Here is a 21,672-nt window from a genome sequence, read left to right as displayed (position 1 = left end):
CAGACAAAACCCCAACAATTCTATTCACCAAGACAGTGCTCAGATGTCTGTGGGTGGTCCGAGGAGGAGACCTACCTGCTCCTTGATGGTCTGCAGCTCGTGGATCTCCCTCTGCACCAGCATCTGCTCCTTCTCCCTGTGCAGCTTCAGCTCCATCCTCTCCCTCTCCAATTCCTCCTGCAGACGGAGCTGCCTCAGCTTCTCCAGCTCCACCCGCTCCCGCTCCATCTGCAGGAGCTGCTCCTGCTGCCGGTGCAGGCGCTCCTCCTCTGTCTCCCCTTCGGGGTGAGCCAGGCCCCCCGGGAGGCCGCCTGAGGTGGGGGCAGGGTGTGGGGGTGGCTGGGGGTAGCCTTGGGCGGGCTGGGTGTGGCTGGTGATAGGAGGGTAACCGTGAGCGGATGGTGGTTGGTGTGGGGGAGGTTGGGACTGGAGTTGGCCACCCTGGGGCTGGGTGGGGGGTTGCTGGCCGGGGGGCTGCTGGCTTCCTGGCCCATGGGTGTGGAGGTGGGTCTGAGACAGGTTGATTGGCTGCTGTTGGGTCTCTGTTGGCACAGTCGCAGGGACCTGGGCGTGGTCTGAAATGGCGGGCTGGGATGAGGGTGCGGTCACGGCTGATGATGTTGTTGACGTGGTCGCCTTCCCCAAGTACATAGGTGCATCCTGTACTGTGGTTACAGGGGTCAGAGCAGGCATGCAAACTGGTGCTCCAGTAGTGGCTGCTGGGAAACGGCTGGGGGTTGGGTAGCGGAATGGAGCCTGACCTGACAGCGGCATCCTTGGATTGACAGGCATTCTGCTGAGGCTGGCCAAGGGCACAGGGGTCATATTAGCGGTGGGGAATGGGCGGTAAACTCCTCTGAGGAGTGGACGCATCACAGAGGCTGGCTGGGTGGTGATTGGCAATGTAGAAGCAATGGGCGTGTTGATGGTAGAGTAGATCATGCCATCAGAGGACCTTATGGCTGAAGGATACATGGCTCTAAGGCTAGCTTGCCGGGCATTGATCAAGTTTGTGAGGGCCTGGCTGTGGGAGATGGGCTTCCCATCCGGCCCGTACAGCATGTTTGGCCTCATTCCCGATAGACCTGAAGATATTCTGCTCCCTGGGCCCGACCCTCTTCCAACCGCAAACTGCATCAGCTCTGGGTTGCTAGCATAGCGGTCCATGGAGTTGAGGGCGGCACACATCCGGCTGATCTCCCTGGCAGTGGTGGCGCTGTATTGAGCCAGATTAGACTCCTGGAAGTTGGCCAAGTCGCGGGGGGAGTATCCGTAATCGGAGCTGATGTTGGACAGGGAGTTGAACCTGCGTATGGGCATGCTCTGGGCGGTCACATCCCCTCCGTGTCGAAGGTCCGTGTAGGAGCCGTACTGCATGCCCATGCCCATGAACCCACCCTCATAGGCATGCTTCATAGCTGTCAGATCCATGGCCAGTTCTCCAGTGGCCTGCAGGTGAGGGTCCATTTTAGAATGATAGGACTGCAGCCCAGGGTCTGCCAGGTTGGTATCAGACATGGAGGGCTGGAGCCTACCAGGGAAGGGCAGGGTGTAGCCCTTGCGGGCATCCATCATGGGGTACTCATGGTACTGCTGCTGGACCTCCTGGTCCGAGTCATAAGGATGGGAGAGAGGAGGCGCAGAGGGTGGCCGAGGTCCCTGGCTTTCCTCCTTCTCTTCCACATTGGATTTCTGAGAGAAGGGACCCCCAACACAGCTACCACCAAATGGGAGATGGTAAACGACATCGCAGCAACCTGACTGGTTCTCTGGCTTCATCTGGCCCGTCAGATCAACGGCATCCTGCCCCTCTTCTGGTTTGACCAACTGGGTAACTGGCCCCATCTGTCCTGCCCCGGCTTCCATTTGCACCAGCATGGCATGGGGAGGCTTTCCCCCAGACAGGTTCACCACCCCTGCGGGGGTAGGCTGACCCTTCAACTCCAGAGGACCTCCAGAGACATACAGGTCTGGGGCTACGGCTGAAGAAATGGCACTAACCACAGCTTGGGCATCGCTGGTCTGGCTGACCAACAGATCCTTCTTCAGTAGTGGCACCTGGCCAGGCATGCTGAACCGTGCCCCGCTGGAGACTTGCTGCATCTGGTGGTGCTGCTGGAGCTGCTGCTCTAGAAGCTCCTGCTGCTGCTGGAGCTTCTGCTGCTGCATCAGCAACTGATGTTGCTGGATGCTGAGGTCCTCGAGTCTGGCATCAATCTTGGGGATGGCCGGGTCTATGTGTTGGGGCTTGTTCTGGGACAGACACACGGCCATGCCCATGCCCTGGCCCAGGTCCACCCTGTTCTGGAGCGGGTCTCCATACACCATGGGCTGCTTCGGCTGGGAGATGAACATGGAGGCGGCCACGGTGACGCTGACGGTGGTGGGGGTGGTGGAGGTCATAACAAGGGGGTGCTCCTGGGAATTCAGGTTCATGATGAGCGGCTGGACAATGGTGTGAGAGTGGCGGCTGGGGCTGCCCTCAGGACCCCCCTGGTACCTTCTCGTCTCTGTGGCCAGGGAGGTGAGGTCCATCCCTTGGTCGGTCATGATGATAGGAGCCATCTTGGCGATTGTTCTCAGATCAACCACACTCCCCCCCTGGATCATCTGCCCCTGCTCCACCCTGGAGGTGCCTGGGACGGTGGAGATGCGGCAGAGGGATATGTTGTCCATGGACATGGAGCCTCGGCTGTAGGTGCTGGCAGTGGTGACCATGCTGGTCCCCACACTGACCTTCTCCACCCGCTGGGTATGATAAAAGGTGTGCTGGGGGGACTGGTGGTAGGGCGGGGTGTCTGGAGGGCTTGCTGCAGGAGAGTAGTCAAAGGTGGAGTGTCTGCTGAACCTCGTGGGTGAGGACAGAGGGGAGGTGGCTGTGTTGACAGTCATCGGCCTAGCGGGGCTGCGGGGAGGGGAGTAGGGCACCTCCTGAGAAGATTGCTGTCTATAGAGTCGTGGAGAGACAGACCTGTTAGGCGTCTGGGTTCCTTGGGCCATCACTGGAGAGGTAGATCCTGATCCGGATGACTGCACCTCCATGCCAGAGTTCAGGGTCTGGGTGGAGAACTCCACGGTGTGCCTCCTGGAGGGGGAGCGCGTAGGACTGGTGGGAGGCGAAGGGGAGAGGGGAGGGCTGGAACTCCGGTAGTAAGAATGCGTCTTATGAGAGCGTGGCTCGATAATGCGCTCTGAGGAAGTGGAGGTATCTCTGGCCTGGACACCCCTGTTGTCTCCTGCCCTTTTGGTGACCACCTCCCTCTGGCTGTAGGCCTGGGTTATCTCTGCTATCTTGCTGCAGACATTGGAGACAGTAGTGGTGGATGTGGCAGGGCCCCCAGTGTGCCTGCCATACATAGTTGACTGGGTAGTGGTCATGGTGTGACTGGTACTGGTCTGGGATATTGTCACTGCATCCCTGGCATAGACACCATAGGCTGCTATGGTTGTGGCAGCCACCACTGGGGTGATGCCGTTTTTACCAGTCTGGCTCTTTATCCTGTCTTTGGAGTAGTGCTGGGTCACCTTGACGTCAGGGATCCGGCCAGTGGTTTCAGAGAAGGAAACGGGAGCAGAAACCTGGGTGGGGCTAGTACCGGGAGTCAGGAGAGCATTGCTCTGCTCCAGGAGCTTGGCGAAGGCAGATCCTGTGTCGAGCAGCTGTTTTTCTGGGCAGGCACTGCCCTCCACGCCCTCCATGTCAATCTCCACTTGCTCGTCCGTTTCCTGCTGCATCTTGGTGATGTTCTGAGACGTCTGGCGGATCTCCTCGTAGATGTCCGTTTCTGCCGCCTCGTTGTCGTAGCCGCTCTGTGTCTGGTCGTACTCAAACTCCTCTTCGTAGTCCTGGCCGTTCACGTCCTCCTCGTAGTACTGCCCTTGCCTGCCGTGCTGCTGCTGCTGTTGCTTCTGCTGCTTCTGAAGGATTTCGGCTTTCCGCATCATCTCTTCATACACCTCTTCTGCGCTCTTAAGAGGCTTGGATGAGGAGGAGGATGAGGGGGCGGTGGTGGTGGTAGTGGAGGAGGACTTCTCCGTGGGGGAGTAGAGAGACATGAACGTGGGCAGGTTGTACTCGCTGCCTGACTTGTATAGTTTTGATTCGTAGCCTTCGGCCTCAGAGTCCAGGCTCTGGGGGGAGTACTCAGAGGCTGAGGAGCGGTGCAGCTCCTCCATCTCGGCCGCCTGTCTCAGCTCCTCCGTGGGGGAGGCGTCCTCGATGGGGGAGAGGTTGCTCGGGGGAGTCTTGGACCTCTCACGACGCCTCTGGGCCCTCAGCTCCTCCTTGTCTCTCTTGGTCTTCCTGGCGGTGCTGCGGATCCTATGCTGCTCCACCTCCCTCATCTTCTCCTGCTCCCGTAGAAGCTCTTCCTCTTCCCTCAGCTCGTCCTCTTCAGAGGAGTCCTCAATGGTGGGGAGGAGGGGCCCGTGGGAGCGGTGCCGGGCCTTCCTCTGCTGCTTGGCCTCCTCCAGCCTCTGCCTGCGGCTGGGGCTGCTGTCGCTGTCCTCCTCCATGGAGGAGATTGAGGTAGGGGACTGTCCCGAGGTGTAGCTTGAGGTGGTGGGCGGCAGAGTGGAGGAGTAGTCGCCCCTGGAGCGTTCCTCAGGAGACCCCGTCAGGCTCTCCATCTCCAGTTCGGGTTCGCGGTCCAGACTGAGGTCATTCTCGCTATTCAGCTCCATGTCACGGCTGTAGCTGCTCGTGTTGTTGAGCTCGATAGTCTTGAAACGACGCAGGCCACCCTGTGAGGCCATCAGGTCCTCCTCGCCTTCCTCTGCTGAGCCTTTATACACGTCTGAGGAACTCTTGGTCTCTTCTTCAAAGCTGCTCGAGTGGTGGGTGAGTCTACGCTTTTCCTTGGCCGAGTCAGACAGGTGCTTGTGGTGGCTCTTCTTGGGTTTCTGGTAACCATAGCCTTCATCCTCTTCATCTTCTGCCTCCACCATCTCATCCTCTTCCTCCTCCTCCTCGTTGTCCTCATCAGCGCTCATCTCCATGATTTGCCTCCTCATGAACTCCTCATCGGTCATCTCCGCAGGCTCCGGAGGAGGAGGAGCAGCTTTCTTCTCCTCCTTCGCCTTGGCCTCCTTCCTGTGCTCCCGTTTGGTTTCCCAGTCTCCTCCTCCGTCCTCCTCCTCCTCTAAGATGTCCTCCAACTCCTCGTCTGAGTCGTAGGCCTCCGGGGTGATGGACAGGGAGCGTGGCCGGTCCCGGTCTCGGTGGTGCCTCCCACGGCTTCGCTCCCTCTCCTCGGGCGGCAGGGCCTTGGACTCCAGAAGGGGCCTCATGGAGCTCTCCAGCTTGGTGATCTCTGAGGGGCTGGGGGGGCTGGCGCTGATCCCTCTCTCGCTCAGCTTCATCTCCTCCTCCTGGATGAGGCCGGTGATCTCACTGTGGGAGCTGGAGATGCCGTCGGAGGAGTAGCCTGTGTCGCTTAGACTCTGGGGACTTCGAGACAGGTCATGAGTACTGTTGTTCTTTGTATCCTACAGGATGAGAGAGAGAACAAGGTAAAAAAGTGTACAGCAATCGAACAAGGATTAATTTATAGTCAAAATATGGAAGGGGTGCACACGATGCACATTATAAATGTTTTCGTATCGAGCTAGCGATCTAATATATGGAATATGCTCAACTGTAAATTCAAGGCTAACAAAATGATTGTGGATGCTAAAGTTATATGGTACTCTAGCTCACTGCACATAATTTATATTCATATCAGGTCTAATTTAATACCACTAGGACTTTGATGGTTTGGCATATTCATACGGTGCCACTTAACACATTGTATTTCAAGAGGGTTGATGGATAGTGTTGAGAAGGAGTAAGAAAAAAACACATTCATTCTTTCTTTCTAAACTAAATCTATCTAATGGCTTGGCGTCCAAGCCCTAAGCATTATGCTGTAAGAATCAATACTAAGGTCCAATAGAACTTAATAACCTTAAAGGGACGTTTCACCCAAATGACAAAATGGGGTGTTTCCTTACCTTGAAAGCAACCTTTAGACAAAGGGGAGGACAGAGAGGAGACAGCAATACAAATCAGTCTACTCCAAGTCATTGAGCTTTCAAAGTCAGATAATAAAATTATTTGAATAAGTAAAACATGCTTTTTGCAGCAGGGGCAGGGGAATTGAGGGGAATGATGCATTTTGTGATTTGGGTGAACTATCCCTTTAAGGTAAGTGCTTCATACCAGAATGTTACTGTGGATGTGGGAAAGACTGGTAAAAGAGTATCTTACATCATAATGTCTGGACTTCTTGATGTCCTTGATGATCTGCTCTCCCTTCTTCTGAGAAAACTTGGGTTCTGTGGCAGGTACAGGCTGGATCTCCCCTTCTGTGTCCTGCTTTGGCGTGGTGGTCTCCTCTGGGTCCTTGGCTGGTTTCTTGTCTTCAGGGGCCGGTGGGAGGCTGGGCTGGGTGGTGGGCTGCCCAGGGGCCTTGGCCTCTTCTGGTGGTTTGGCTGCAGTGGGGCCAAAGGCTCCCGTCCCTGGCCCCGTCTGGGCCTTCTGCTGCTGGGGCTGCATGCCCCTGGGCCCCTGCTGACTGATGCCTTTCTGCTGAGCCGGCTGCTGACTTGCCGGTGCCTGGTGGCGGGGGGATCCTATCGGCTGTTGCTTTGGAGACGGATGAGGAACAGGAAGGGGTGCGTCTCCCAGGCTTCCTGACATCAGCCGCTGGGTCTGGCAGTTCAAACATAGCCACTCCTTCTTCTGCAAAACACAAACAAAGGGTCACACTCCTATACAGCCCCAGGTAAAATGATTATCTCTACTAACTACTTGAAGGCTTGATGCAAACAATAAGGATACTAATCCATGTTTTTTAAGAGATATCAGAGAGTGTGGAGAGACACAAAGATGGTGGGTGAGTTATGTGCAGAGAGCCCCTGTATTGTCTCGCCTGTGTATCTCGAGGGAGTCAGGTGGCTGAGCGGTTAGGGAAGCGGGCTAGTAATCAGAAGGTTGCCAGTTCGATTCCCGGCTGTGCCAAATGACGTTGTGTCCTTGGGCAAGGCACTTAACCCTACTTTCCTCTGGGGGTATGTCCCTGTATTTACTGTAAGTCGATCTGGATAAGAGCGTCTGCTAAATGACTAAATGTAAATGTATCTCTGATGGTGCACGAAGAAATCAGAAGAGAGACAACACTCTCTGGCCCACTCCTCAGCCCTACACAAGTCACTCTGAGCCAGTCTGGGACTGACGGTCCACTGGGCTCTATGATGACGCATACTCTCAGCCCAAAAAATGAGCGGTTTATTTGAGTAGATTATTAATTAGTTTGATATGAGTTGATATTAACACGTCTTATTAATAACTCAACTTCCTCACAACAGGAATCTAGCATATACTTATGTCATTAGTTTGTGTAAGGACTTAGTCTCAATCCTTCAATACTGCACCCAAAGTCACGGAGATAACACATCCTTTGAGGGGAAATTTAGAAACAAAATGGGATTGCAGTCTTAATGGATGCCAGAGCTGGAGGTTTTAGCCTCTGCAGAGCGCGGTAGCTACACCGCTGCGCCTTGTGTGTGTGACAGTTTGAGAGAGTTTCCGTGACTCAACCGGGTCTCTGTGCCACGATAATTATCAGCGTTAGCGCTCACACGTACTATCTGGAAATGAGATTTTCAAAGGCACCTGTCAGGGTTGCTGCTGGGCTGACGCACATCACGGAAAGGCAAAGTGTTGATGAGACGATAAGACCTTTGTTTTTTTTCTTTTTTTTTTTCTTTTAGGAGAATTCGTCCCCTATTCTTCCTTGGTGATGGATCCTACTGATTTTCTGTGTTTACCTTTCGGTGTAACTTATGTTTCCCTTGCGGGCACAGGCAACAATACTAGTCTTTGTAATTAAATGTCACAGAGATGGGTGGAAGAGTAGCTTTTAGCAGCTTCCCCAGTTTCAGTTCACTGGACAGACACATTGCACGGAGATGGTTTTAAAAGTATAGCGTCATCCTCTCTCGGCAGCATGGTCATTGAGCAGAACGAGGCCCCTCCGATATAAAGAGTGCAAGAAGAGGAACGATTCCACTTCATTAAGATTCATCAAATCGTGGCACGGATTCCAATCCAGCTGGCAGCCATCTTGAATTGACTTTTCTTTTTTTAAGGAGTGGGGAAAGAGAAAGCAACTATCACATCGTAAACATCAACGGGGGACAGGTTTTTTTCCCCCTTCTATTTTTTCATTTGAGATCAAATGAGTTATTGACAAACACATAAAAGCTCTTCTGAATGGGCTGCCAAACTGCTTACTGGTTTATTTCAAGTACTTCGTGCTTTCCCTCTCTGTCCCTCTCTCTTCATCTCTCTCTCTCTGTCTATCTCTCTATCCTCTCTCCCCTGTCTCTCTTCCTTCGTCTCTCAGTATCCTTCTCTTACCCCCCCCCCCACACCCCCACCAAGCTTAATTGACAAAACCACAAATCAAGCTGGTGGACACAGCCTGTTGTGACAAGAGTCCCCCCTCAGAATGCTGCTACCAGCCACATTATCTGGAGCGAGATGTGAAATCCCTCTCATCTCAACACGGCGTCACCACACACACCCTGCAGCCCTGCGGACAAGAGCCATACCCTTCCACACACCATCAAAGGCCCTCATGGTGTGTACAATGCTCCAGCCGCCCTTCCACATAACCCAGATACTAAACAGGGAGCTTTCTGTACGTCCTCTCTCACGGGGCTCAATACCAGTCAGCACACCTTTCAACACACAGAGAACACACTCCCTCTCTTCTCTCGTGCCTCCTTTCTCAAGACGGAACAGGGAAGCCAACATCTGCATCCACACGGTCCACTCCACTCGCATCCCCCCTCCCTCTGATGTGTGTGTGTGTGTTAAGAGCGCTATTTTTACCCAGGCTTCATTGTTCTGCTCTGGCGCACACTTCCCCGACACAAGTACGGACTGCTTCAGGCAGCACTCAACACAACACACAGATACACACACACAACATGTACTGTACACATACAGTACTACAAGACGGAGTGACACTCTATAGAACCAAGACGCCAGTGAGGAAGAGGATGAGTAGCAAAAAAAGAAGGAGGAAGGTTTTATAATAGGAGGGGGTTAGGAAGGCGAAAAGGGGAAATAGAGCAAGGGAGATGGGGTGATAAAAGAAGGATGAGAAAGAAGAGAACTGACAAGGAAGAAATGAAAAGATCTATACAGAAGAGCAGGAGAGAGGGAGGGAGAGATTAAGCTGAGGAGGAGTGGAAGCGAGAGGCAGAAATAAATAAAATGAAAAATGACAAATCTGGACTTGATAACAGACTGCATGTGTGTAGCCTATTAGCTCTGTCCATGGTGCTGAAGCTGCCTGGCATGGTGTCTCTGCTGACATACTGCAGTTGAACCTTCAAGGTACTGTGCTCCATCACCTCATTCACACCTTTGCTGTAAATCAGCCTTCAGTGTCAGAGCGACAGCAATCCCCCCCACCCCCCTCCTCGCATACACACAAACACACACACACAAACACACCAACATCGTCAGGAACATGATGAGGATGACTTCCACCCCAAGTGACCCTATCAAAGCAGAGTGAGTTATTATGCTGAGGTTCAATGCTAGACTTTGGACCTCAATAACCTCCACACACACACATACACATTTACCACACGCATACTGTAGATACACACAGGCACACATCCATGCACATAGACGGTACACACATTCACATACTGTTGTATGGTGCAACTCCTGCAGACAGGGCAGGAGAGGAGATGAGGGGAGGAGAGGAGGGCTCTCTGAAGCGAGAGACCCTGAACAAGAACCAGGGAACGAACGCTGATAAGAGGATGGGAGGTGAGATGGAGCTGAGAAGAGAATGAGAGAAGGAAAGAAGGACTGGAGGAGTGAGGGGGAGATTTTAGCAGGTAGCGCTGACAGAACATGGAGGAGACAGATGAAGAGAGAGAAAGAGGGGGAAAGATGGAGAAAGGGAAAGATGGAGAAAGGGAAAGATGGAGAAAGGGAAAGATGGAGAAAGGGAAATAGACAGACTCAGTAATGACACTTAGAAGCAGCTGTGAGGTGGACACACCACACATTTGCCACTGGCCTGATAAAGCACACACACACACACACACACTCATTCGCTGAGGTTGCATGATGCAGGGAAGCCAGTGTCCTCTCCAGCAGGTCCACGTGAGCAGCCTACAAGAAGAGGCAGGAATGCAGAGGGATTTATAGAATTTCCGAGACGGCGTGTAATCTAAATCCTGACAGAACAGGGGGAGGAGGGGTTGGAACTGTGTGTGTGTGTGTGTGTGTGGGGGGGGGGGGGGGTGAATGGTTGCTGATTGCCTGCCCCCCCACACACACACGCACACACACAGGGACAAACAGCTGGATTAGAAATAAAGGATTTCAGCCGACACTTTCTTCGCTCAATGGATCGACGGAGAGCCAGAGAGAGCGAGCGAGAACGCGAGAAGGAGTGAGCAAGAGAGAGAAGACAAAACGACAAGGTGTGACTCTTCCACTCCTGTTCGTACCGCCACTAACTTGACTGTTCTCTCCCCGGTCACAACTCAGTGGTTGGCGGTTATGCAACGTCAGGTTTAGCTTTCAACTCGTGGCTTCACAGACAGTGGCATTATCATGACAAAAGAGCTGTTTAATGACATAGCCTTCAGTCTGAGGGCATTAGGACCCTGGGGCTGTGGAGCAGGGATGGCTGGGGTGGCAGGGGTGTCTGTCTGCTTACAGACTGGGCTCTGATAAAGATCTATACTTTAGTTTAAACAGGCTGTGTGTCAGCGGGTGGAACAGGGGGGGGGGGGGCGGGGGTGAGGAAGCGATGTGTCTGCCTGTCTGTCACACACCTACTCACACACACGCAGACACGCACACACAACCAGACATGGGGACAGGAAGCTGGGCGTGAAGGGTCCCTGAGAGGACAACTTAGACTCGGGATCACAGCCCCCCTCCCTCCCCCTCCCTCCACCCTGTCCATCGCTCCATTTCTTCGTCCCTCCATTGTGGGGCTGGATGGGTGGGTTATGGTGGCGGGGTGTGGGGAGACAGGGCTGTAACCGGGCAGCTCCGGAATGGTCCGGGTCCGGCCTATCTCCCAGACACATATGTCTGGTATCAGAACCGCTGCTAATAGGATTAGAGTCTCATCGGGCCTGCTGGCCTCCATCGCTGCAGAGGGGTGGAGGGGAGGTGGAGGGGAGGAGGGAGAGGGGAGAGGAGGCGGGGAGGAGGAGGAAGAGAGGGGAGGGAGGGAGTGTGTGGGGGGGTCTCTGAAGCCTTTCCAGTGATCGGAGGTGTTGGTTGGCATTAATTGTCTTTAATCACTGCTCTGGTTCTGGATGAGTATGAAGAGTAGAAAGACGGAGGGAGGGATGGAAAGAGAGAGAGAGCAAGCGAGGGAGGGAGGGAAGGAAGGAAGAAAAGAGAGCCGAGTTTGTGAGTCGAATATGTGAGTTTGTGAGCAGATTGAGCTCTTTGAAGTGTCAAAGTGCTGAAGTGTGCTGTTGGACTGCAGAGAGCAAAGAGTTCTATGGGGCAACTGAGGAGAGCCCAATCACACGAACCCAACTTCCTCTGAAACTCTGATGCTAGCGAGGGGGAGACAGAGAGAAAGAGAGAGAGAGAGAGAGAGAGAGAGAGAGAGAGAGAGAGAGAGAGAAGAAAGGGAAAGGGGAGCGTGGGACAGAGAGAGAACAAGGAAATGGGGGGGGGGGGGGTTGCAGGTATTTAAAAAAAATAGAGATAGAGGAAAGAAAGTAGCCTGCAGTTCAGAATGGGCTACACCCCCCTTGTTGTTCCCCCTAGAGGAGGCTGTGTGAACTGAAGGTAATAATCACCACCTCCACCTCATCATAAACCCATCACTCCACTGAAATAATGATGGCAGCAAAACAACATCAGGATGCGTGTGTGTGTGTGTTTGTCAGAGTATGTGAGTACATGTATACTGTTGACAGGCTTTGAGAGGCTGATTCAGCAGACTAAAACCCAAAAGCGGTAGGTGGTGGCCCTCCGGTGTCACACACACACTAACACACACCCACGCTCTGTGTGTGACGTGGAGAGGTGACGCATGGGACACTGAAGGTCAGTCCACATTGACCCGTCCTGTCTGTCCCTCTCTCACACACAAACACAAACACACACACTTTCTCTCTGCCTGTGTGTCTCCTCTCTGAGGAAATGTCTGGGAGGAAGGAACAGTTGTCACGGAGACAGAGATGAGTCTTTCATCGTTCCATAAGCTTTAATCCATAATTTAATCTTACTAACAAACACACTGTCACAACAAACAACACCCTCTGTCAGGATACCACAAATAACCAAAAACGCTCCACACACACACACACACACACACGCACACGCACAGAAAGACCAAACGATGTGAGATGCTAAGCTAGGGAAAGACTTGGAAGTGAGGAGAGAGACAAAAAGCCTGCTACTATCTACAAAACACGCGCGTGCAAGTGTGTGTAGGGTACTTGTGTGTACGTTTCACACCTGCAGTGAGATGTTTTAGCGTTTGACGCCCCCTTCCCCCACTACACCGCCTCACACCGAGCGCTGAGCCTGTCAGCCAATCAGCTTGCCCTGCAGGAGCGCGCTCACACTGGGCCGGTGGAACTCTGTTTTAACTCAGGAAGACAAGGGGATTCAGTCCACTGTGTGTGTGTGTGTGTGTGATTCCAAAATGTGCGTATGTGCATACACCAGGGCGTGTGCGGGTCTGACTCAGATACGTGTTTGCGCACACACATGCGTGTGCGTGCGTGTGTGTGTAACATCTAATGCGTACTATGCCCAGACAGTCCGTCAGTATAGTGGAGACTGTATGATCAAGCTTTTGATACAATCTATCAGTCCAGATGAAATGAACATGGATTACATGTCACTTCTCGTCCAGGACCGATCCTTCACCACGCACACAGACCCAGAACGAGTCCATGCAAGCCCTCACACTCACAGCCCCACTCTGAACCTCAAACAGACTTGTTTGAAATGGTATGCTGCATGTGTGCAGTGTGGCAGTGTCATGTCATTTCATCGGGCGATATGCATGACATATTAGATTAGATGACAAGGATTTAGGAAACAGAAGACGTCATCCGGAGATTCCGGAGCACTACTGTCTTCTCAGCGCCTTTCAGCGCAGATGTAGCTCTGCTTCTGCTGTCACAAAGGTCATCTCTGAATGGTTTGTGTGTGATGTTTCAGTCTGTGTGTAGTTTGTATGTAGTTCGTCTGTAGTTTGTGAGTGTATGTGTGAGGCTAGTTGAGGTCGAGGTGAGATGGTGTGACGAAGAGAGATGAGGGGTTGGGGGACTGGGGGACTGGGCTGGAGGGAGAAAGGGAGGATGGGAGGATGACTGGAAGTGGGATGGAGTGAGGTGGGGGAGAGGGTCGTCTAGGTGACGACCCAGAACATGAGCCCCGACGGCAGATGGACAGTGCTGCGCGTACGTAATCCAGCGGTGACGCACTCGCGCCCTCCCGTGCACGCGCACACACTCGAACGCACACATCCTGGGTGATGTATCGGACAAGAACAAAGTAAGTACAGGCCTCAGATTAAAGGCTATGGATCAGGCTGTGTAGGAACAGGCCTGGCTGACCAGAAGAAGTCCCACGGCTCTGATGGGGGTATTCTTGGTCTAACACACCTGTGAGGAGGAGGATGAGCCTGGTTTAGGTGATTACAGTTTTTTTTGTACCTTGGTACAATTCTCAAAGAATCCTTTGTATTTTCATAAAAGCAAACCTCCAAACCACTGGGCACTTGTTCGCAACAGATGTTAATATTAATTATTTTAAACAAATTACAAATGTTTATCCCAATGAGTGGCATAATTACCAACTGAATACATCTTGCTGATTAAAACTGATTAGGTTGTTTCTCAGTTGAATAGTTTTACTCTCCAAAACATGCATGAATTATTTCATTGTGTAAGTCATCACATGCACAATACTGCATTCTGATTATACACTTATACGCTTATACACTATCAATATATTTTCAGTATTTTCCATTTTTTGTTTGTTGATGTATTTGTATTACATTGCACTATTCAGTTCTCTGTTTACTGTGGTGCTAAACACAGTAACAATTTGTAATTTTTTGAAATGTGATTGTAATGTGTAACATACAGTAAAACCTTGTGTTGTTGAAATCGGCATCTGAATAGTGTTCAATTTGGTGCACATTAGCATTCAGTTAGTTAGTCTCTCTCTCTCTCTCTCTCTCTCTCTCTCTCTCTCTCTCTCTCTCTCTCTCTCTCTCTCTCTCTCTCTCTCTCTCTCTCTCTCTCTCTCTCTCTCTCTCTCTCTCTCTCTCTCTCTCTCTCTCTCTCTCTCTGTCTCTCTCTCTCTCTCTGTCTCTCTCTTTCTCTCCACCTCCTTCTCTCTCTCTCTCTCTCTCTCTCTCTCTTTTCTATCTCCATCTCCCTCCCTTTTTGAAGGTATCCAGGGTGGCTACAAAGCAAAGAGCAAGATGACAAGGATTCCTCAGACCGGGAAGCGTTTCTACTGCTAATGATCATATGATGTAAAATGTAAATGTAATATGAAACCCAACATCTCATATGTGAATGATGCGTGCATCCCCCCCACCCCCAAACGCATGATCACACACACAAACACGCACACACACACGCCAGATGTCATCAGTCAGAGTGGAATGTGTATCTGTGTCGCCTTAGACCACAGATGTCAATCAATCAACCATACACGGATCACATCCCTCAGTGATACTGCGTGTGTGTTTGTGTGTGTGTGTGTGTGTGTGGGTGAGAGAGAGAGAGAGAGAGAGAGAGAGAGAGAGAGAGAGAGAGAGAGAGAGCAAAAAAGTCTACCCTCTCCACATGCCTAAATATGGACACTCGAGAACTAGAACAGGAATGGTCATACAAGAATAGACATATGGATATTGTACACTCTTCTCTCTGCATATACTTAACTTTAAACTCAATAGATTACTTACAGTAAAACTTACAGTAGAATACGACCTATCCACACTTGCACACACATGCATGAACATACAAAACGTAAACATGCATACCCATGCACACACACTCAAGCATACACACCCAGACACAAGCACACATATGCACCAAGATGCGTATTGTAAATACCTGTAAACAGACTTCACATACCCCTGGATCTCCAGCCTATCAAACCACACTCCACACTACTCCAGCCAATCAAAAGCACTAAGGACCACTTGTCACCCAATCAACGTTACGTAAGATTCGACACATCATAACCAACCCAGAGGCTGGAGATTAGTATGGAGTAGCTGGTGTATTTCCTGGAGAGGGCATTCACTCTAATCCTCAGGAGAGCTTTACATATAGCAAACGGCTAGGCCATCTGATCTCTCTCTCTCACTTTCCATCTCTCTCTCCATCTCTCTCTTTATGTCTCTCTCTCCATTTCTCTCTCTTTATCACGTTGTCTATTTATATATATATTAACATTACTCACAAACCATCCTAGATTCCTAATATTGGCTACTACATGGTAGAATACAATATATAGTACACCATGGACAAACTGTATACTGCATGTACACTTTCACTATATACTATGATGGTATACTATCCTTATATACTTTCGGTCACTATACACCATCAATAAACACTATCACTGTGTACTACAGCATGATTACACATTATGGTTATGTGCTATCGCTACACAGTTGTGACAGCTGTGAGGGTGTTTCCTGGGTTCAGGCAGCATCTAGGGGCTGTTCAGTCCCAGTGCTGGTTGTGACGGGCAGACAGAGCCGCCTAGCATTGTGTCAGGGGTCTCCAGATCTCCAGTCAATCCAGCAGACAATCACATGATGGAGCAGACCACAGTCACCAGACTGGTGGCCCTGTGTGTGTGTGGGCAGATGTGTTTGTGTGTGTGTGTGTGTGTGTGTGCATGTGCGTTTATGTCATTGTATGTGTGCATGTGTTTGCGTGTGTGTGCGCACGTTTTGTGTACGTGTATACGTGCATTTGCATGTGTGTGTGTGTGTATGCTGGATATAAATGCAGAAGAGGAGGGCTTCCCTGGGTCTCCCCCTCCCACCTCCATTTATCACCACAACACAATGGGACCCAGGGAGAGTTGGAGTCTCATGGAGGCTACTGGGTCCTCTATCCTTCACCCCCGTTTTCCCCTCAGTTTGTCTAAAATTAGACATTTATACATTGTTACCGCCCCTGTCAGTAATACTGTCGTGGGGGGGTGGGAGTGTGACTCTCTCTCTCTCTCCCTCCCTCTCTCTCTCAGTCCCTCTTCATCTCTCTCTCTCTCCCTCCCTCTCTCTCTCAGTCCCTCTTCATCTCTCTCTCCCTCCCTCCCTACCTCTCTCTCTCTACCCCTCCCTCTCCCCCTCTCTCTCTTCCTCCCCCCTTCCACTCTCCCTCCCTCCCTCTCCCTCCCTATCTCCTTCCCTCTCTCCCTCCTCCCTCTCTCTCCTGCACGCTACAGTCAGGAGGCAGCAGTACAGCTTTGGCATACCAACCAGGCTCTGCACAGTACTGAGGCGGATACAGCTGGATTATTCTAGTTCTCCTTCTCATGCTCCTTTTCATGCTCCCTCTCCTCCTCCAATCTCTCTCTCTCTCTCTCTCTCTCTTTCGCTCTCTCTCTTTCGCTCTCTCTCTCTCTCTCTCTCTCTCTCCTCTCTCTCTCTCTCTCTCTCTCTCTCTCTCTCTGGGGCACGGAACATGGGCATTCACGGGAGGGTCAAGGGGAAAGTGGGAGTTTCCCATAAAGAAATGGGAGGGGATGCGTGAATTGCGCCTAATTATGTATTCAGCGGTATGTACAAAAACCGCCTGTGAAAGCGCAATCTCTATTTTGCTATGAAAATTCTCCGCCTGCAGGCGTAAACCAGGATGCGCCAGGTTGCATTTTTTTGTGTTGGTGTGGAATTCTGGCCTTGTATAATATTTAAATTCGCTGTTACCTCATGAACAAGCACATCAATTTCGTTATCACTAAATCTTTGTCAGAATCAGAATCAGAATGGGATTCTGATTCTTGTTTTCGCAGTTATGACTTTGGTGGCTGATCCATGATAGAAAGAGAGAAGGAGGCCCATTCAAGTGTGCATTTAAATGCTCGCAATTTACGGTATAGTGGACGGAGAAAGGCGCTGATTACCCAATGAACTGCAGGTTTCGTAAAGTATCACAGCGTGCGCAATCTGCGGGTTGGCCATGGCGCTAATAATGCTACGTTTGCAAATGTACGAACATGAGGCCCTCTGTGTGCACAGACAAGTGCACACATAAAATGCAGACAGCATACAGTATGTACGAGCACACACACACACACACACACACTGATCCTTCCAACCCTTTCACCCTTTCACACACACATGCAATCCTTCTGAGTTTCCTTCTTCACATTCACTGGTTCCATTTCTCGTCCATTCTCAGAGTCCAAAACCGCTATTTCTTCTCCTCCCTCTCTCCCTCTGTGACAGACGTTATTGCTCAGATCTGCTCTTTTGAGCCCAGTAAGATTGGGGGGGGGGGGTGGACATGGGGGAGGGGGGTGGGTTAATGGCTGTGTGTGTGTATATGTCTGAAAGGGTTGGGTGCTGAACAGACCTATATGTGGTGGCCTTTGGGTTAGGGCCACCACATATAGGTCTTTCCAGGCAAATCATGTTTCAAACCACAATGACTTATTTGCCACACTGTACATCTCCTTGGGTAAACAACACACACACACACACACACCCACACACACACATACACACATTCACTTTCAATTAGCATCCCCTTCTGCCTGTGTTTTTATCTGTTCACGAAGAAATGTCAGCCAATGCAGAAATATGGAGCTGGCACTGGAGTCCGTCTCAGCAGTCCACATCACTCTCACCAAAATGTCTGCTACTGATGTGACACGTACTACAATTATCATTGTGTGTGTGCGAGTGAGCATGTGCCTGTGTGTGTGTTTGCATGTGTGTGCGTGTGTGCGTGCGTGCGTGCATGTGCGTGAGAGAAAGGGACCGAAATCTAAAGGCATGTCTCTCATCACTGATTCTGAAATCGCTGGGTTTGCAGTGAGCTGATACAGGCCACACACTGAAAGTCGTATTCACCAGGCAGAGAACAGGCGAGGGAGGGATGAGAAGAAGGAAAGAGGGAGAGAGAGAGAGAGAGAAGGAGGAGGAAGGACATAAAGAGATGAAACACCCAGGGGGAAGAGAGTAATGAAGCAGAAAGGCGGAACACCCCCGCAAACATCGGCGAGTGGTACGGCTCGCATGGGGAGAATCCATTCAGAACGGAAAGAGAGAGAGGGAGGGAAAGAAAATGAAGAAATGGGTCACCCTCCCTCCGTTGTCGCCTCTCTGTCCCCATCTCTCCCTCTTTCTTCCTCCCTCTCTCCACCTTAATTCTCTCCCCTCTCGTTCGGTCGCTCCCTCTATTCTCTACACCCGTTCTCCATCCTGTTATAAAGGTCAGTTTAGCCTTCCGAGGGCCGCCAGTCTATAATGCCATTACCACTACCAAGCTGGCTGCATGGGCAGGATAACAGAACCCCATCTCACACATCCCAGGACACACACACACAAGCACATACACATGTGCGAGGGAACACTCGCTAGCGGGGACCAGCATGCCCAAGGACACACACATCCGGATAACGACGGACCCACATACACCCACGGAATGGGAGTACTCCACAGATTGAGAGCCTGTTAACATGGGGTCACACACAACATGCTGTGAGCTCCACAGTGCGTCATTACCCCTAAAATGTGGCTCCACTTTGAGTCTCTCCGATTCTATTGAACATACTTTGTGATCATTCTGTATTCTTAAGTCCCGGTCCAGGTGCGAGGGCAAATTAGTTTCATGGAGGCTGACCCACCAGTGGTGTGGAGAGGAGAGGTCACAGCAGACAAGGAAATGGAGAGGAGAAGTCACAGCAGACAGGGTCTTGGCATAGTGAGACAGGAAGAGAGACAGAGTCAGAGAGAGAGAAAGAAAGAGAGAATGGCAGAGAGAAAGAGAGAAAGGCAGAGAGAGAGAAAGAGAGAGAGAAGCAGAGAGAGGGAGAAGCAGAGAGAGAGAGAAAAGCAGAGAGAGAGAAATGCAGAGAGAGAGAAAGAGAGATTCAGAGAGAGGGAGAAGCAGAGAGAGGGAGAGAGAAGCAGAGAGAGGGAGAGATGCAAAGAGAGGGAGTCAGGGAAAGAGTAGACCCAGTAAAGTAATGGCTAGTCTTCCTGCGACAAAACCCCTCCATCTCAGACAGATACATTCTCAGAGTCAGAAAAGGAGAGCGGGAAATGGACGGAGGATGGGAGAGAGAGAGAGATAGAGGGGGGGGGGGGAGGGAGGGTGGCAGTAAGGGAAAGAGAGGGGAGGGAGGGAGAAAGAGGACAACACAGCCGGTCTGAGTCACAGGGTCTTTTCATTTGCTAATGAGTCATGATTTGATGAGCGTGTGTGTGTGTGCGTGTGTGTGTGTGTGTGTGTGCGTGTGTGTGTACATGTTCGGATACATCCCTGTGTAATGGGTCCCTCTGAGGACATGTTTGCTTTACGGCTTTGCTAATGGAGAATATTCCTCCATTTCACACATGGGGCCTAGCAGTAGATCAATGTGTTTGGCTTTTACGAAAAGCCTCCCACTCTTCCACTCCTCATATTCTGTCTATCTCTCTCTCTTACCCTCTCTCTCTCTCTTCCTCCACTCTCTTACCCTCTCTCTCTTACCCTCTCTCTCTTTTCCACTCTCATTCTTTCCATATATTTCTCTCTTTCTCTTCCTTCGCTCTCTCACTCCCATCTCTCTCTCTCTCTTGAAATCACAAGTGATTTCGTGCAGGACATACAGTTCTGGAGTTTGAGTTGAGTTCAAAGTTGTTTGTCAGCAATTGTATGTGTTTATCCGAGCTGCATGATGATGTAGACGATGATGAAGGTGATGACTAATTTGATGAAGCGTGTTTTAGAAAAACAGCAAACTTGTGAGTCTTGCAGTTTTACTCTTGAATATTGCATTGGCTCTACAAAGAAGCATCAGAGTTAGGTTTGATAAATAAGTCAGAGGATGAGCAGTACTGGACCGTAGGGGAGAGGAGCGGAGAGAGGTGAAGAGAGGAGGAGAGAATGAGAGAGGGGAGGAGAGGAGAGGAGAGGAGGAGGAGTAGAGAAGGAGGAGAAAGGGGAGAGGAGGAGTGGAGGGGAGGAGGGGAGGATGAGGCGAGGAAGAGGAGGAGAGAGGAGAGGAGAGAAGAGGAGGAGGAGGGGAGAGGAGGAGGGTAGGAGAGGAGAGGAGAGAGAGGGGAGAGGAGGAGACAGGAGAGGAGGAAAGCGGTAAAGAGAGGAGGAGAGGATGAGAGAAGAGAGGAGGTGAGGAGAATAGAGGAAGAGAGAGGGGAGGAAGGGAGGGAGAGAATTTCTATTATTGATGCAGTGTAGATGTAGCTGAGATGCAGCAGCTTTCTGTCCATTAGGAGTGTTCAACACTCAACTCTATTTCTGTAGAGGAGGGGGGGGTCACAGGCTAGGCTAAACCACAAGACAGGATAGAGGAACACAATGCAGGGCAGGCTGCCATCACATAAGACTTCAAGATGTCTCTGTTTGGCAGAGGTGATACAAGGGCTAGAGACAGTCCAACTGTGGACAGCTGAACTGGTGGGCTGTTGATTTGGTCCACACTGTAAACACAATAAGGTCAGAATACTCATAGCTTTTGTGGATTTAATCAAACTACGGTATTTAAGTCATCAAATTTGTGAACAATAATTTCATAAACAAATTCAACCTAATTGATTCAATTAAAAACAAATATTTACTTTAGAGATTAGATTACTTAAATGGTTCGATGTAATCAGTTTCCACAAAAGGTTTGAGTGAACCCCCTCTAATAAGGGTTTACAGTGTCATGTTAGTATCACACCGGTACTGACATGGGTATGGTTTCAATAAGAAATGTATTTACGTAAACCCAGCAGTGAAACACTCGTGAAAACCCAATTGTTATTGTTAAGACCCACAACTGTTTGACTGATTCTACAAGTCATGAACATTGAAATCACAAATCAGGAGCTCCGGAAGACAGATTAGCAGCCTCATGAATATTCATGGGCTCTTACTCCTTATTTGGACTCTTCCTCTGTGAATTTGCGTTTATCTGGCCTATCAAAGCCGAGATAAGCTCTTCCCCAAGTCACTGGTAGAAACGAGAATGCAGCAGAAACAGAATCCAATTATCTCAGTCTGTACAGGCCTCAGAGAGACAGAGAGAGATGGAGAGAGAGAGAGAGAGAGAGAGAGAGAGAGAGAGAGAGAGAGAGAGAGAGAGAGAGAGAGAGAGAGAGCAAACAAAAAAGGGATGGAGGGAGATAGAGAGAGACAGAGAGAGAGTGAGAGTGAGTGGGGCTTCATTTGAACTGAAGCCTGAATAGAAGGCTGTGTGGGTGAGGACATCTGCTTTACTGAAGTCTTTGTTGGAACATAAAATATGCCTGCTAATGACTGTCTAAGCAGTGCTAGTGGAGTTGAGTAAATTAACACACATACTCATATAATACACACAATCACACACACACAATCTCACACAATCACACAATCACACACACAATCACACACGCAATCATACACACAATCAAACACAGCTGCATATGCAGACATACT

The 21,672-nt window shown here is 50.6% G+C and overlaps 1 protein-coding gene across 1 annotated transcript in view; it reads right to left on the bottom strand.

The window, feature by feature from the left end:
• bsna (bassoon presynaptic cytomatrix protein a) overlaps positions 1-21,672 on the bottom strand; it is a 60,154-nt gene that overhangs the window by 8,417 nt on the left and 30,065 nt on the right. The window contains exons 4-6 of the mRNA XM_067240915.1: positions 6,248-6,721; positions 613-5,487; positions 76-564 (exon numbers count right to left, since the gene is read on the bottom strand). Of these exons, the coding sequence (XP_067097016.1) occupies positions 76-564; positions 613-5,487; positions 6,248-6,721 (5,838 nt within the window). The remainder of the gene's footprint in view (positions 1-75; positions 565-612; positions 5,488-6,247; positions 6,722-21,672) is intronic.

This window comes from Osmerus mordax, chromosome 7 (genome assembly GCF_038355195.1).
Source record: "Osmerus mordax isolate fOsmMor3 chromosome 7, fOsmMor3.pri, whole genome shotgun sequence".
Lineage (NCBI taxonomy): Eukaryota > Metazoa > Chordata > Actinopteri > Osmeriformes > Osmeridae > Osmerus > Osmerus mordax.
This window is presented reverse-complemented; position numbering and strand designations above follow the sequence as displayed.